The 18,608-nt window shown below is 41.7% G+C and overlaps 1 protein-coding gene across 2 annotated transcripts in view; it reads right to left on the reverse strand.

The window, feature by feature from the left end:
* The window catches only part of LOC140191934 (venom factor-like), a 264,302-nt gene that overhangs the window by 138,574 nt on the left and 107,120 nt on the right, over nucleotides 1–18,608 (reverse strand). For both annotated transcript variants that reach the window (XM_072249822.1, XM_072249823.1), the window contains exons 16-17: nucleotides 12,718–12,789; nucleotides 4,331–4,528 (exon numbers count right to left, since the gene is read on the reverse strand). In XM_072249822.1, coding sequence (XP_072105923.1) covers nucleotides 4,331–4,528; nucleotides 12,718–12,789 — 270 coding nt within the window. The remainder of the gene's footprint in view (nucleotides 1–4,330; nucleotides 4,529–12,717; nucleotides 12,790–18,608) is intronic.

An 18,608-nucleotide genomic window follows, 5' to 3' on the forward strand; every position in this document is an offset into this window, starting at 1 on the left:
AAGATGATGATCTGGAGGGCCATTCCATAAGATGTTTGTCAATACCGAGGGCCAGAGTGATAAAGCTTTCAAGATTCGTGGACATTTCCTGGATAGAGTGCTCATCTTTCAATAGACCATGATGGTAATGGGCCAGCACCACTTCTGCATTCCAGCTGCCCACTGCAAAGGCCCTGAATTCCACAGTGCAATCCAGTGCCATGCATTACCCTTGATGCAGGTAAAGTATCCGATACGCTGCCTCCCTTCTAATTCCCAAATGGTCAAAAACAAAGCATATTTCAGCAGTAAAATCCTCGCATCTGTTGCAAATGGGGGTTGTGTTGTCTCAGTTAGTGGCAGCCCAAGTCAGAGCTTGCCCAGTCAAGAGAGAGATGAGGAAGGCAATCTTAGCTTAGCCTGTTGAATATAGAGATAATTGGAGCTCAAAGTGTAAGATTCACTGGGACAGGAAGTTGCGGCATCCGGTTCAGGGTCCGTCAAAGCATTCAGGCATGGAATCCAAGGGAGGAGGTTGTCTGTTGCAGATTGCAGTATCGAGTTGGAAGGTTGGCTGATAGTGGTGAACAGATGGTCAATGATTTCTTCCTTCTCCTGAATCATTTGCTCATGTCAACAGACAATTTCCTTTCGGCACACAAGCTCCAATGGGTCAATTGCTTGTTAACCCATCCTATCAAGACATGCAGAGGAAGCTTACCCCAAACACAGAACAGCAGAGATGATTCAGTGGTGAGTGATAACTTTAATAGGAACGTACAAAATAACAAGCCACAAGGGACCACAAAACAAGAGGGAAAACGTTAAACGTAACAGGCAACAAGGTGGCTGAATGCTAGGACCAACTGGTTGAGACCAGTCTAAGAAGGGGGCAAGGAAGCAAAAAGGAAATTATAGACCTACAAGCAACACACATCAAAGTGGCTGGTGAACGCAGCAGGCCAGGCAGCATCTCTAGGAAGAGGTACAGTCGACGTTTCAGGCCGGGACCCTTCGTCAGGACCGTCTTTGGCAGAAGAAATAAACAGGCAGACTATTATTTAAATGGGGAGAGAATTCAATGTTCTGAGATGCAATGGTACTTGGGAGTCCTCATGCAGGATACACTTAAAGTTAACCTCCAGGTTGAGTCAGTAGTGAAGAAGGCGAATGCAATGTTGGCATTCATTTCTAGAGGAATAGAGTATAGGAGCAGTGATGTGATGTTGAGGCTCTATAAGGCGCTGGTGAGACCTCACTGGAGGACTGTGGGCAGTTTTGGTCTCCTTATTTAAGAAAGGATGTGCTGACGTTGGAGAAGGTACAGAGAAGATTCACTAGAATGATTCCGGGAATGAGAAAGTTAACATATGAGGAACGTTTGTCCACTCTTGGACTGTACTCCTTGGAGTTTAGAAGAACGAGGGGGGACCTCATAGAAATATTTTGAATGTTGAAACTCATGGACAGAGTGGATGTGGCAAAGTTGTTTCCCATGATGGAAGGGTCTAGTACGAGAGGGCATGATTTAAGGATTGAAGGGCACCCATTCAGAACAGAAATGCGAAGAAATTTTTTTAGTCAGAGGGTGGTGAATCTTTGGAATTTGTTGCCACGGGCAGCAGTGGAGACCAAGTCATTGGGTGTGTTTAAGGCAGAGATTGATAGGTATCTGAGTAGCCAGGGCATCAAAGGTTATGGTGAGAAGGCGGGGGAGTGGGACTAAATGGAAGAATGGATCAGCTCATGATAAAATGGCAGAGCAGACTCAATGAGCTGAATGGCCGGCTTCTGTTCCCTTGTCTTAATGTCTTATGGAGACAGTGTGATTTAATGGGTGATCAAGGACTGTGAATGAGAGCTGGGTTTAAGTAGTTGGAAACAAGTGATTTCTGTTAGCTAGGTCTTGTCAAGCCTCCCTGTGCAGTTTGTTTGTGCATCTAGTTTGTGGTCAAGCTGATTTGTATTCTAACATGGCACGAAGGCTTGGAGCAAAGGTGCTTCCCCTCTGTTACGTATATGCGGAGCAAGAATGACGACCAAGCAGTAGGCTTAATCATTTTTACTGAGTCACATTAGTCATGGTACACGTTTGTCAACGTACCATGTAGATCAGGTGCTAGAGTAGCAAAGCAGTTAGAATGATGCCAGTGCGTAAGAGTTTGGAGTTCAATTTCAACACCACCTGTAAGGAATTTGTATGTCTTTTGGGTGAGCACATGGGTTTCCTCCAAGTGCTCCACTTTTCTGCCTCAGTTCAAAGACATACCAGGTAGTAGGTTAATTGGTCATTGTGGATTGTCCTGTGATGAGGCAAGGGTATTAAATAAGTGATTCCTTAAAGTTGTTCTCGCCAGAGGTGGTAATGGGGACAAGTTCCCACTACCTACTAAACGCTCCCAATGAAGTGTGCCTTAAAAAACCTCTGACAACCAGCTTCTGGACTTCACATGTGGCTTAGCTACGAAGCCTGGTGGAACCATCTCTATTGACAGGAGAAGAGGCAAAGGTGGAGCCTTAAAACCAGTAGCTTTGGGCAGATGGAGCTCGTCTGCCATTGTTGGCAGCTCATTTAGGAGAAGGAAAATTCTCATCTCAAATCTCCACTGATTTGCAACTATACCCACTCATGGGGAAGGCTTCTGGAGTTTACACCCCAAGGGAGAAAGGGTCCTTGAGACAGTCTTATGTTGAGTTCAATGCTGACTGGCAACTTCTGCAACACCTTGGGTACGGAACTTTATCAGTCTCTGTCATTCCTTTGGGTTCATCAGATGCGTGAAGAGGGGGAGCTTGCTACATGGCCAACAGATTACCCCTCCATATCGTACTGCACAGGCTTGCGTATCTAGACAACTAGAATGCAACATCCATAGTCAATACAGACTGATGGAGGCCTCACTCACTCATTAAATAGGTGGGTTGCTGACTGGTGCAGTTTGCTGGGCCGGAAGGGCCTGTTCTGTGCTGCACCTCTAAATAAAATAAATATCATCAATGAATTGGGGCCACTTCGAAGATACAATGTACACCCAAAAGCCCATGCATAAGGAGAGTCTTCCATGCGTAGCAGGCCCAATTGAATCACTGCATGATCAATCAGGTGCATATGCATTAGCTACATTCTTACAATTGATCCAATAAAGCTCACCCTCCACTAATTTTCAAGCCCCGTGTAAATTCATAAACCCTCCATGCAAGCAGACCATCCCTTCAAACCCTTACCCAACATCCTTGCCTCTGCTCACTATCTCAGTGTAGCTACAAAATAACAATTTTGGCCACTCAGCACTACAATAGAGTTTGTATTTTTTTGGTCTAATTGTGTTATTTCTTGCATAATATTGCATAAATTATCTTGTTTATTTGTGTTTATCTTGTGTATCTGATGCTGTGTCCCCGCGATGCTGCAGCAAATTTATCATTCATTTACTTATGTAAATGACAATGAACTCAATTTGTACTTTGACATCCCCCTCAGCTAATCCCCATCCCAATGTCCACTAAAACTATTAACTACTTCTCTACAGCATCCTCCCACCTGAGAAAACCCACCCCCCCATTCCTTACACCAATAAAAACCTGAACCACTAACCCTATATATCTAAGCACATATTTCTGCACAGCTGATCCTCCTGACAATTGACTCCTGCTCTTTCCACTTCATTGATCCTGATCAGCTCTTTCTGGCCTATAGCTTTCAAACAATCCTTTATACTCAGGCTCAGCTTCTAAACAAACTCCCTCAACTTCCAAGCCTGTGTCCTTTGTGATACTAAGGCTTAGTCCATCCCAGATTTATCCCATTTCCTTTCCTTACTCCACACTGGTAAAACACAAAATGGATGCCCTCATATGATACTGAATATCTGAGTGACATCATTTGATCCATCACACAGCCACAATTTATCTAGGACAAAATAATTAGAAGCAGCACTGGGCCCTTTGGCTCTGTGAGTGTGCTCTTTCCTTTAATAATTGCTAATTTTGATTTCAACCACAACTGCTCATTTCAGTTAACCTCACATAAGGTTTTCGTCCCATTGCTTAGGGTTGTATATGGTGACATATACTTTGATAATAAATTTACTTTGAACTTTGAAATCTATTGAACCAATGTTCAATTATTTTCCATTATTAATCAGTCACATTACATTTCTGATTTGCTTTTGATTATTCTAAGAGAAAGCCACTATTATTGTCATCACAATGTCCTCCCACAAAACATTTCACATTTTCCTGCATTTATAAAGTTTATAAAACCTTTCAGTTTTAAAATATTATAAACTATTTCACATTGTGCTACTATTTCAACTGGAATGGTCAAGAGAGAAAAAAAATTGGTGCTTACTTCGACCTAACGTCATACTGCTCATTTCAAGCTGCTGTCTGTATCGGTGAATGTGTTCGCAACATTCTGCAAAGGCATCTGCACAGAGTTTCCCAGCTTGTATTTGTCTCTTTCTTCTAATGCAGCTAAAACCCATGAAGTTTTCCTTCATACCAGCATTGCAACAGTCATACAAAAATCCGCCCTTGAATTTCTTCACTGCAATAAAAAACAAAATATAAAAAGACCTTATAAATTTTGTGAAAGAGAGTAAAGAATCTAAGACCATAACACAGAGGAGAAAAATTAGGTCATTCAGCCCAACATTGCTGATTTATTATTCCTCTCAACCCCATTCTCCTGCCTTCTTCCCATAACCTTTGACACCCTGCCTAAACCAGTACATATAAATCTCCAGTGTAAATATACTTAATGACTTGACCCCCCACAACCATCTGTGGTAATGAATTCCACAGACTCACTACTCTCTCGCTAAAGAGATTCCACCTCACCTCTGTTCTATATGGATGTCCCTCGATGCTAGGACTGTACCCTTTGCTTCTAGACTCCCTGACTATAGGAAACGTTCTTTCCACATCCACTCTAAGTCTTTCACCATTCACCCCTCACTATCTATTCTAAACTCCAGCGAGTAAGGCTTAGAGCCATCAAACGGTCCTCATATGTTAATGCTTTCATTCCTGGAATCTTTCTTATGAACCTCCTCTAAACCCCGCCCCCAATGCCACCACTGCTCCAAGTAAGGCCTCATTAGTGCTTTATAAAGCCTCAACGTTACTAGCACAGATATTTAAATCATCCTTAGTGACAGGAGAGGTATCAGAGGATTGAAGAATAGCCGATGTTGTTCCGCCATTTAAGAAGGACTCTAAACATAAGCCATGAATTTATAGGCCAGCGAGGCTGACATCAGTTGTGGGAAAGTTATTGGAAGGTATTCTAAGGGACCGGATATTTAAGTATTTGGATAGACATAGACTGATTAAGGGTAGTCAGCATGGCTTCGTGCATGGTAGGTCATGTCTAACCAAACTTACAGAGTTTTTTGAGGAAGTTGTCAGAAAAGTGATTGAAGGCACGGCAGTGGACATTGTTTACATACGCTTTAGCAAGGCATTTGACAAATTCCCACATGGGGGTTTGGTCAGGAAGGTTTAGTTGTTCTGCATTCAAGATGAGGTATAAATTAGATGAGACAGAGGCTTTGTGGGAGAAGCCAAGGAGTGGTAGTAGATAGTTGACTCTATATTTGGAGACCTGTGACTAGTAGAGGACCACAAAGACTAGTGCTGTGTCCGTTGTTGTTTGTCATCTACATCAATGATCTAGATGATAATATAGTTAACTGGATCAGCAAGTTTGTGGAATACACCAAAGTTGGGGGTGTAGTGGAGAAATCAAAAATTAAATCAAAATCAAATCAAGTTTAACTAATATTCAACCCCAGCTGAATGAATCAGTGCTTCACTGGGCCAAGGTGAAAAATATTCAGAGTAGCAAGCAACATTCAAAATAGCAAGCAAAGAAGCATATTCACTCAAAAAAACATATATATATATATATATATATATATATAGTCCAAAATCCTGTGTGACAATATCCAGCAACTGATTGTACAGTCTACCAGAAGTGGCTTCCGGATGTAAACAATCCAGCTTGTCATTCCACTAACAACAGGAATTCTGCAGATGCTGGAAATTCAAGCAACACACATCAAAGTTGCTGGTGAACGCAGCAGGCCAGGCAGCATCTCTAGGAAGAGGTACAGTCGATGTTTCAGGCCGAGACCCTTCGTCAGGAAGGTCATTCCACTGCTTGAAAGCTAAAGGAGAGACCAGCCCTCTGCCGAGTGTGAGTGCCATGTTTCCAGCATCACGTAAGCCTGAGGCTTTAAGCTCAGTGCTCATTACAACTGAGGTTACATAGCTTCCATCAAGTCAAGTCAAGTCAAGTCACTTTTCATTGTCATTTCAACCATAACTGCTGGTACAGAACATAGTAAGAATGAGACAACGTTTTTCAGGACCATGGTGCTACATGAAACAATACAAAAACTACACTGAACTACGTAAGAAAAAATACAAAAACTACACTAGACAACAGACCTATGCAGGACTGCATAAAGTGCACAAAACAGTGCAGGCACCACAATAAATATAATAAATAATAAACAAGACAGTAGGCACAGTAGAGGATACAGTAGGTTGGTGTAGCTTCACTGCCTTTTTCCAGATGGCAGGAGGGAGAAGAGTTTGTATGAGGGGTGCGTGGGGTTCTTCACAATGCTGTTTGCTTTGCGGATGCAGCGTGTGGTGTAAATGTCTGTAGACCTCGATGGTCTCCTCAGCTGACCTCACTATCTGTTGCAGGGTCTTGCGATCTGAGATGGTCAATTTCTGAACCAGGCAGTGATGCAGCTGCTCAGGATGCTCTCAATACAACCTCTGTAGAATTTTGTTAAGTTTGGGGTGGGAGATGGACCTTTCTCAGCAGAAAGTAGAGACACTGCTGGGCTTTCTTTGCTATGGAGCTGGTGTTGAGGGACCAGATGAGATTCTCCACCAGGTGGACACCAAGAAATTTGGTGCTCTTAACGATCTCTACGGAAGAGTCATCGATATTCAGCGGAGAGTGGTCGCTCCGTGTCCTCCTGAAGTCAACAACCATCTCTTTTGTTTTGTTCACATTCAGAGACAGGTTGTTGGCTCTGCACCAGTCTGTTAGCTGCTGCACCTCCTCTCTGTATGCTGACTCATCATTCTTGCTGATGAGACCCACCACGGTCGTGTCATCGGCGAACTTCTGGTTCGAGCTGTGTGTTGCAGCACAGTTGTGGGTCAGCAGAGTGAACAGCAGTGGACTGAGCACACAGCCCTGGGGGGCCCCCATGCTCAGTGTGATGGTGTTGGAGATGCTGCTTCCGATCCGGACTGACTGAGGTCTCCCAATCAGGAAGTCTAGGATCCAGTTGCAGAGCGAGGTGTTCAGGCCCAGTAGGCTCAGCTTTCCAATCAGGTGCTGAGGAATGATTGTGTTGAATGCTGAACTGAAGTCTATGAACAGCATTCGAACGTACGTGTCTTTTTTGTCCAGGTGGGTTAGGGCCAGGTGGAGGGTGGGGGCAATGGCGTTGTCTGTTGAGCGGTTGGGACGGTACGCGAACTGCAGGGGGTCCAGTGAGGGGGGCAGCAGGGTCTTGATGTGCCTCAATGATGAGCCTCTCGAAACATTTCATGATGATGGATGTGAGTGCAGCGGGACGGTAGTCATTGAGGCAAAACCCTGAAGACTTCTTCGACACGGGGACGATGGTGGCGGCCTTTAAGCAAATAGGAACGACAGCGCTGCTCAGGGAGATGTTGAAAATGTCATTGAGGATCTCAGCTAGCTGATCTGCACATCCTCTGAGCACTCTGCCAGGAATGTTGTCCCACCACCAGGCAAAGGTAAGAGGCCTGTGGCAACTTACATTATCACTATCCAATAGAGTTACATAAGAACATAAGAAATAGGAGCAGGAGCAGACCTGCTCCCATATACTTATATATCCAGTCCCTTAGAGTACCTTTCAATAACTTTCCAATATTGATGTCAGACTCACTGGCCTATACTTTCATGACTTATTCTTAAATCCTTACACAAACAGCATAACAACAATCACTCTCCTCCAATCCCCTATCAGCTCACCTGTGGCTAAGGATGTGTTAAATATCACTGCTGGGGTCCCTGCAAATTCTGCACTGGTCTCCCAGTGGGTCCATGGGGACTCCTTGACAGGCCCTGGAGATTTATCCTCCCTAATTTGCCTCAAGGCAGCAAATGCTTCCTCTCTGTAACCTGTATAAGGTCCATGGCCTCTCTGCTGCATTGCTCTACATCTATAGACTCTGACTCTCTACCGAGTAAATACAAATATAAAAAGTCCATTTATAACCTCCCCCATCTCTTTCATCTCCATGCATAGATTACCAGACTTATCTTCCAGAGGACCAATTTTGTCCCTTGCTATCTTTCTGCTCTTAATCTATCAATAGAAGCCATAAGGATTCTCCTTGTCTGCTAGAGCAACCTCATATCTTCTTTAAGCCCTCTTGATTTCCTTCTTAAGTGTCCTTTTACATTTTTGTACTCCTTAAATATTTCATTTGTTCTTACTTGCCTGTATCTGCTATGCACCTCCTTTTTTTCTTAACCAGGACCTTAATATCTCTTGAAAACCAAGGTTCCCTAAACCTGTTATATTTACCTTTTATTGTGACAGAACATACAAACTCTGTACCTTCAAAATTTCACTTTTGAAGTATCCACTTATCAAGTAATTCTTTACTAATCCACAATCACAGATCATTTCTGATCCTGTCAAAATTGGCATTTCTCCAATTTAGAATTTCATCCCAGGGACCAAACCTATCCTTTTCCATAATTACCTTGCAGCTAATGGCAGTATGATCATTAAATGCAAAGTGTCCCTTGATACAAACTTCTGTCACCTGCCCTTTCTCAGTCCCTAAAAGACCATAAGACCATAAGACATAGGAGCAGAATTAGGTAATCTAGTCTGCTCTGCCATTCAGTCGTTTTTTCTCCTCCTCAACCCCAGTTCCTGGCCTTCTCCCCGCAACCTTTGATGACATGTCCAATCAAGAACCTATCAATCTCTGCCTTAAATACACCTAACAACCTGGCTTCCACTGCTGCATGTGGCAACAAATTCCACAAATTCACCACCCTTTGGCCATGCCCTCTTCTCCTTGACTCTCCCAGCATGGGAAACATCCTTTCCACATCTACTCTGTCTAGGCCTTTCAACATTCAAAAGGTTTCAATGAGATTCCCCCTCATCCCTCTGAGTTCCAGTGAGTACAGACCCAGTGCCATCAAATGTTCCTCGTATGACAACCCTATCACCCTTATATTCCTGGAATCATCCTTGTGAACCTCCTCTGGGCCCTCTCCAATTAAAGGAAATCTAGTATCCCACTCTGTCCAGTTGGGACTTCAATGTGCTGATCAAGGAAACTTTCCTGAACCCAATTGACAAACTCTATCCCATTCTGCCACTTTATGGTATGGGAGTCCCAGAAAGTATGTGGAAATTTACAATCACCAATTATCACAACCTTATGTTTCTTTCAACAGTCTGCAATCTCTCCACGAATTTGCTCCTCTAAATCCCATGGACTGTTGGGTGGTCTATAAAATAATACGATTAATGTGGGCTTGCCTTTCTTATTCATCAGATCTACCTATAAAGCCACACTAGATAAGCTCTCAAGTCTGCCCTAACAGAGCACTGCCATGACATTTTCCCTGACTTGTAATACCACCCTTCCCCCTTTATTCCATCCTGCTCTATCACATCTAAAACAACAGAACCTTGGAACTTTGAGTTGCCAGTCCTGCCCCCCACCACCCCCCCACCGCAACCACGTCTCTCTAATGGCTACAATATCATAATTCCACATGCTGATCCATCTGCCCAAGCTCATCTACCTTTCCTACAATACTCCTTACCTTGAAATATATGCAGCTCCAAACATTAGTTTCACTATGCTTGACCCTTTGATTCCTGACTTTGTATTTAGCCTTGACAACATCTTTTCCCACAACCACTCTACTATCTACTTTCAGATCAAAACCCTAGAGGTCCTATTCTTTAACTGAGCACCTAACTCTCTGAAATCACTGTGTAAGACCTCATCACCCATCCTACCCATGTCATTGGTACTGATGTGGACCACAACCTCTGACTGCTTGCCCTCCCACTTAAGAATGTTGTGTACTCGATCTGCGATGTCACTGGCCCTGGCACCCAGGAGGTAACAAACCACCCAGAAATCTCGTTTTCATCCACAGAACCTCCTTTGGGTTCCTCTTCTGAACAAATTCCCAAACACTGCTGCATGCCTCTTCTCCCCACTTCACTTCTAAGCACAGAGCCAGATTCACTAAGTGTTAGACCATAAAGGTAGAAGGCATAGGAGCAGAATTAGGCCATTCAGCCCATCTAGTCTGCTCCACATTCCATCATGACTGATCCTGGATACCACACAACCCCATAAACCTGCCTTCTTGCCATATCCTTTGAGCCCCGATCAATGAGTATATCAATACTTCTGCTTTAGATATACCCATGGGCTTGGAGTCCATCTTCACCATCCTTGACAAAATGGTGGCAAAATGTGCTTTTCAAACTCTGCAGAACTTCTGCTGAAAGAACTCTCTCTGCATGGTTAGGCTCCAAGGATTCTGGGTTTGCACTGAATTCCAGTGTTTAGAGCCAGTGGTGAAGAAAATCCTTCAGCAACTTCCAAATCAGGATGGTTTATGATTTAGAGAGGAGTTTAGCAGTGTTTCCAAGCCTTTGATGTCTTTGTACTCCTTGGTAGTAGAGTTCTGGGTTTAGGAGATGCTATTGGAGAACTGTATTTTAGATGGTATGCCAATGCTGGAGGAACCAAATATTCAGAACTGTTAATAAGGTGCCAATAAAACAGGCTGTTTAGTTCTAGATGGTGTCGACATTCCGGTGGGTTGTTGGAACTCCACTTATCCAAGAAACTGGAGTTTTCCTATTATCCTCCTGATGTGCCTTGTGAATTAACAAAAAATTTCAGGAGCCAGGCACTTGGTACTTGTGACAGGATACCCAACTTTTGACCTAACCAGGGTATTTATTCATACTGGATCAAACCTTGAGTAATCTCTTTGCAGGACACCTCTGTTCCATCCATGGGGACAATCCTGAACATGCACTCACCAACTACTTTTTTCTCCCTTCTCTCTCTCTCTCTCTCTCTCTCTCTCACCCACCCACCAACTTTCAGTCTCGCCCTATATCTTTTCTTTGTGAATGACCATAAGAACATAAAATATAGGAGCAGAATTAAGGCATTTGGCCCATCGGGTCTGCTCCACTATTTCATCATGGCTGATCCAGTTTTCCTCTCAGCCACAACCTTCTGCCTTCTCCACATATCCCTTCAAATCCTGACCAATCAAGAATCTATCAAACTCTGCCTTAAATATACATAAAGACTTGGCCTCTGCAGCTGCCTGTGGCAAAGAATTCCACAGATTCACCACTCTCTGGCTATAGAAATTCCTCATCTCTTTTCTAAAAGGACACCCCTCTATTCTGAGGCTGTGTTCTCTGGTCTGAGACTCTCCCACCATAGGAAACATCCTCTCCACGCTCACTCCATTAAAGCCTTTCACCATTTGATAGCTTTCAATGAGGGCACCTCTTATTCTTCTGAATTCCAGTGAGTGCAGGCCCAGATCAATAAAACTCTCTTCATATGACAGGCCATTCATTCCTGGAATCATTTTTGTGAACCTCCTTTGAACCCTCTCCAGTTTCAGCACATCTCTTCAGGACATGAAGGGATATGGGGGTGGGGTGGGGGGGAAGGCAGGATATTGAGGCCGAGTGCAAAAATGGATCAGCCATGATGAAGTGGCGGAGCAGACTCGACACGCCAAATGGCCTCATTCTGCTCTTATATCTCATGGTCTTATCCTTTCTAAGATAAGGGGCCCAAAACTGCTCACAATTCTCCAAGTGAGACCTCAGCAGTGCTTCATAAAGCCTTAGCATTACAACTTTGCTTTTTATATTCTAGTTCTCTTGAAACGAATGGTAACATTGCATTTGCCTTCCTCACCACAGGCTTATGAGCTTACTACTCTCTCAATTTTGTTATTTTTTATCTTGTCTCCAACTGCCATTCTTTTAGGAAATTTGACACAGTGGCAATTTAGCCTGTGCCTAATCAGACACTCCCACTGCTCTGCCCATCCTCCCTCTATGCAACTTCAAAAATCTCACAGTTTTTCATTAGATATAATATGTGGGTTAGACTCTCTCCTTTTTTTTTGGAGACAGTTATTGTTTGCCACTTTGGTGATGTAATTTTACTTGTCGCTTATCAGCCTATGCCTGAACTTATCAAGTTAAACTGGACCTCTATAGCAATACTTAGTCCTTCATTTATTTGAAGTATCACACAGCAGACCCAGTTGTTAAAACATCCCAGCATATTTTTCAAGTATGTTATACCTTCCTTTTAATGGTATATTTCAGTCATACTATGTAAGTACTTATCCTAAAACAGCCAATGAACAGCAGGGCCAGCCTTGACTGAATGAAGGGATGATAAGATTGGATGTTAAAACAGGCTCAGGATGATACATCTCACAATACACCATTAATATCGAAATTAATCATATTTTTCTCCTTTAAATGTTAATTATTACTTTTAAACTCACTTCTGTTGCATTACATTTTAATTGAATGACCATCATTTGATAAAAGTTGCCATGAAAACAATCTCTACAAATATGATTTATGTCAATGAACCATTTGTTAAATTGAAAATACATACATTTCTCCTGCTTGACCATCCCCAAAGTTGTTGAACGACGTCTACGTGTGTTTGGCTGTGGACATTTCAGCTCTGCAATAAATGTTTGAAACATTTGCATTATGTGAATGTTAATTTGCATCCCTGTCAATCCATTATTATTAAATAAAATTCAATTTTACAAACACAAATGCACACACTAAATATACTCATTTGCACATATGGAAATATAACACTTTGAAAGGTAAAACAATTCAACAAAAAGTAAACAACATACTATCATTGCTAATATGTGTCTTCAGTCAAAACTCAGGAAATTTGTGAATGTGAAACCAACTTAAAATTCACAAATTAAAGACTGAAACAGTCAGATGCAAAATGGAACCATGCAAGTATAATTGAAAATTTATATTACAAGTGATGTAGTGGCAAGAGGTAGACACCATTTCTATTGTACAGTTTACATTCCAAAGCATTTTATAACCAATGAGATACTCCTGAAGCAGAGAATTGAGCATTTTGCATGCAGGAGTGAGATAGATCAGTTGGTTGAGTGGTGCCTTGACAACAACTTTGCACTTAACATAAGCAAAAACAAGGAACTGATTGTAAGACTTTGGGAAGGAGACTCACACCAGTCCTTATTTTAGGGTCCATGGTGCAAAAAAAAATGAACAGCTCCAAATTTCTGGGAGCCTACATCTTGGAGAATTTATCCTGGCCCCTGCACGGAGATGCAACCATGAAGATGGCATGCCAGAGTTTTGACCTTTAATTGAAGACTGTGAAAAGGTTCTGCAGAATGTAGAGTAGAAAACATTATGATTGGATGCCTCATATATCCTGGTAGGGAAACTCAAGTGCACAAGAACACAAATTTTGAGAGAGTGGTGCATGCAGCCATTTCCATCATGGGCACAGTTCTTCCCCAACAATGAGGGTATAGAAACATAGAAACATAGAAAATAGGTGCAGGAGTAGGCCATTCGGCCCTTCGAGCCTGCACCGCCATTTATTATGATCATGGCTGATCATCCAACTCAGAACCCTGCCCCCAGCCTTCCCTCCATACCCCCTGATCCCCGTAGCCACAAGGGCCATATCTAACTCCCTCTTAAATATAGCCAATGTACTGGCCTCAACTGCTTCCTGTGGCAGAGAATTCCACAGATTCACCACTCTCTGCGTGAAGAAGTTTTTCCTCATCTCGGTCCTAAAAGGCTTCCCCTTTATCCTCAAACTGTGACCCCTCGTTCTGGACTTCCCCAACATCGGGAACAATCTTCCTGCATCTAGCCTGTCCAATCCCTTTAGGATTTTATACATTTCAATCAGATCCCCCTTCAATCTTCTAAATTCCAACGAGTACAAGCCCAGTTCATCCAGTCTTTCTTCATATGAAAGTCCTGCCATCCCAGGAATCAATCTGGTGAACCTTCTTTGTACTCCCTCTATGGCAAGGATGTCTTTCCTCAGATTAGGGGACCAAAACTGCACACAATACTCCAGGTGTGGTCTCACCAAGGCCTTGTACAACTGCAGTAGTATCTCCCTGCTCCTGTACTCGAATCCTCTCGCTATAAATGCCAGCATACCATTCACCTTTTTCACCGCCTGCTGTACAGGATATCTCAGGAAGGCAACATCTATCTATGAGGGCCTCCACCATTCAGGTGATTCCCTCTTTTCATTGCTGACATCAGGCAGGAGGTACAAGAGCCAAAGGACCCACACAGCCAAGGTTCAACAATAGCATCAACCTAATACGATCAGGTTCCTGAACTGACCTGAAAATCTTTAGCTCTACCTCAGACTTCCACTAATGTTATTATGTGTATTTTATTTATTTTGTTATGTAAGGAATGTATAATTTATATTAACTTAAGTTTGTGCTAAATTTACGCTAATTTTCATTTCTGTAATTTATGTTTGTCATATTTGTAATGTAATATGTTGTTGCTACATGGTATTTATACACAGGATATTTATGCCTCTGGCAATATACTTGAACTTCAACACAGCAAGTCACCATAAGATACAATTGTTAATCAGCAGAGCTATTTTATTTTTGAATGATATTATCCAGGAAAAGAAGTTCCACTTCAAAATAATGCAATGGGATCTTATATCTAGATGCAAGAGCTGTTTACTGTTTAATATCTTTTTCAGAATATGCTGTCTTCCACATCACTCCATTGGACTGTAACGTAGATTTTTGTCATCAAGTTTCTGCAATGAATTTTGGCTAGACTATGTGCCATTAAGACACAAGTTAGATGCAGCAAAATATGTTAATAGTGAATTTTGCAGAAAGGATATTGGGAGAACTGTTCAACCAACTTATCTGGAAAGGTAGACTAAATGAATTAGGGAACTGAAGGTAAAAGAACCTGTAGGAGACAGTGATCACAATATGATTGAATTCAATTTGAAATTTGATAGGGAGAAAGTAAAGTCTGACCTAGCAGTATTTCAGTGGAGTAAAGGAAATTACAGTATAACAGAGGAGTTGCCCAAAGCAAATTGGAAGGAAATGCTGGCAGGGAAGAGAGCAGAGCAGCAATGGCACGAGTTTCCAGGAAAAATTAGGAAAAAGCAGGATAGAAGTATTCAAAAAACAAAGAAATACTCAAACAGCAAAATGGTACAACCATGGCTGACAAGGGAAGGAAAAGCTAATGTAAAAGCAAAAGAGAAGGCAAAGCAAAAAATACTGGGAAGACAGAGGATTGGGAAGCTTTTACAAATCTACAGAGAACAACTAAAAGAATTTCTAGAAGGGAAAAGACAAAATATGAAATTAAACTTGCAAACAATATCAAAGTGGATAGTAAAAGCTTTTTCAAGTATGCAAAAAATAAAAGAGAGATGAAAATCGATAATGGACCACTAGAAAATGAGGCCAGAGAAATAATAACAGGGGCCAAAGAGATGGCAGCTGAATTAAATGAGTATTTTGCATCAGTCTTCACTGTGGAAGACGCGAGCAGTGTGCCAGATGTTGGAGGGTGTGAGGGAAGAGAAGTGAGTGCAGTTACTATTACCAGGGAAAAGGTGCTCAAAAATCTGAAAGACCTAACGGTTCATGTCACAAGGGTCAGATGAACTGCAACCTAGGGTTCTGAAGGAGGTAGCGGTAGAGATTGTGGAGGCATTAGTAGTGATCTTTCAAAAATCATTGGACTCTGGCATGGTGCCAGAGGACTGGAAAATTGAAAATGTCACTCCACACTTTAGGAAAGGAGGAAGGCAGCAGAAAGGAAATTATAGACTAGTTAGCCTGACTACAGTGGTTGGGAAGATGTTGGAATCAGCTGTTAAGGATGAGGTGGTGGAGTACTTGGTGACACTGGACAAGATAGGACAAAGTCAGCATGGTTTCCTTAAGGGAATATCTTGCCTGATGAACCTGTTAGAATTCTTTGAGGAAATTACAAGTAGGATAGATAAAGAAAATGCAGTGGATGTTGTATATTTGGATTTCCAGAAGACCTTAAACAAGGTGCTACATATGAGGCTGCTAATCAGGTTAAGAGCCCACAGTATTACAGGAGCATTACTAACATGTTTAGAGCACTGGCTGACTGGTAGGAGGCAGTGAGTGGAAATAAAAGAATTCATTTCTGGTTGGCTGCCAGTGACTAACGGTGTTCTGCAGGGGACAGTGCAGGGACTCATTCTTTTTATGCTGTATATCAATGATTTACTTGATGGAATAGATGGCTTTGTTGCCAAGTTTTCAGACAATACGAAGATTGGTGGAGGGGCAGCTAATGTTGAGAAAAGAGGTAGGCTGCAGAAGGACTTAGACAGATTAGGAGAATGGTCAACAGAGTGGCAAGTGAAATACAACACTGGAAAAGATACACAGGATATTTATGCCTATGAAATAAATGTGCAAAGTATTTTCTAAACAGGGAGAAAGTCCAAAAATCTGTGAAGAAAAGGGACTTGGGAGTCCTTGTACAGAGCACCCTAAAGGTTAACTTGTAGGTTGAGTTGGGGTTGAGGAAGGCAAAGGCAATGTTAGCATTCATTTCAAGAGGTCGAGAATACAAGAGCAGAGGTATGATGCTGAGACATTTTAAAGCACAGATGAGGCCTCACCTTGAGTATTATGAACAGTTTTGGGCTCCTCAGCAAAGAAAAGATGTGCTGGCATTGGGGAGGTTTCAAAGGATGTTCTCAAGGACAACTCCAGAAACAAAAGGGTTATCATATGAGGAACATTTGATAGCTCTGGGTCTGTACTCGCTGGAATTTGGATGGATGAGGGGGGATCTCATTGAAATCTTTCGAATGTTGAAAGACCTAGATTGAGTAGATGTGGAAAGGATGTTTCCTATGGTGAGGGATCTAGAACAAGATGGCACAACCTCAGGATAGAGGGGGTCTAGTTAAAGCCAAGATGTGGAGAAATTTCTTTAGCCAGAAAGTGATGAATTTGTGGAATTTCTTACCACAATTAGTTGTAGAGCTCAGATTGTTGTGTATGTTTAAAGCAGAGATTGATAGGTTCTTGATTGGATACGGCATCAAAGGTTATGGGGGAGAAGGCCAAGGAGTGGGTCTGAGGAGGGAAAAAAGGATCAGCCATGATTGAATGGTGGAGCAGACACGATGGGCCAAATGGCCTAATTCTATTCCTATGTCTTATGGTCTTATACTCTAAACTGGTCATGATCAAATAAATGTTTTCTTTAAAGGGTCTCAAGTGCCAAATGCACAATTTCTGAGGAATAAAATCAAAATCTGGGGTTGAAGGACAATCCACACTTGGGTTCTTGATCCACTATTATGGATTAATAAAGATAGGTGTAGAACTAGATTCTTTTTTCCCCAGTACCTTTATATATATCAGAATGTATTTAAATTAGTTCTTTATACAATTGATTCATGTCCTAATTTAGCTATGGGTGCCAAATTTATAGTAACCACCATTCCAAACACCCATTTTACTAGCTTCGTGAAATTAATAGTGATCGAGAAAGAAAGGAAGCCAATTACTATATCAAGCCCACTTTGAGGCAATTACTTATATGTCCCTGTAATGGTGAGGGAATTAACTACTGGTTTTAAATTATTAATAATTTATTGAACTTTTTTTTGGGGGGGGGTTAATAATCAGACTGAAATAGAAGGGCACAGTTGCCTGGAGACACGATAGAACACCGGTAAACTGGGTTATTATTGTAATGTATACCAGGGTATGGTGAAAATCTTTGTTTCAAATGCCATCTATATACAGCATCTTTTCACATCAGTACCTAGTGTTAGGACAAGGTCAAAACCATGATAGAATGCAGAATAAAGTGTCACAGTTACAGGGAAAGCAGCACAGCATGAGCAGGAAATAATTTGAAAGACTATACTTAAAAGAATGCTACTACTTATTTTTAGGTCATTGAATTTAGATTTAAAAGAATAGAATGACTATAATAATATGTGGATCTGTAGAGAGCAGCTTGCAACAAGTTGCCACCCTAATTGAACTAGTAAATTCATGTCTTAACTGAGCTAGGTATGGATTATGTACTAATCTAATGATTTTATTTCACTGCAAGGAATACTTTGGAAAGGAATTTATGAAACAAATGCTCAATGTGAGTGAATAATACATTGCATTAATGGTTAGACAGGCCAAAATAAACAAAGGGCTCAATTAACATTTGTAAATCTGTCAAAAGCAAATTAGATAAATAAGCTATACTTTCAATGTCTGGAAGGAATTCACAAGCCTATGACATTTATAAATAGATACTCAAGAGATAATTATACAGCTCATGTAAATTTAATATGATCATAAACACAAGAGATTCTGCACATCCTGGAAATACGGAGTCACACACACACACACACACACGCACACTTCTGAGAAACTCAGAAGGTTAGGTGTAATTTATGGAAAGGAA

This window comes from Mobula birostris, chromosome X, assembly GCF_030028105.1.
Source record: "Mobula birostris isolate sMobBir1 chromosome X, sMobBir1.hap1, whole genome shotgun sequence".
Taxonomy (NCBI): domain Eukaryota; kingdom Metazoa; phylum Chordata; class Chondrichthyes; order Myliobatiformes; family Myliobatidae; genus Mobula; species Mobula birostris.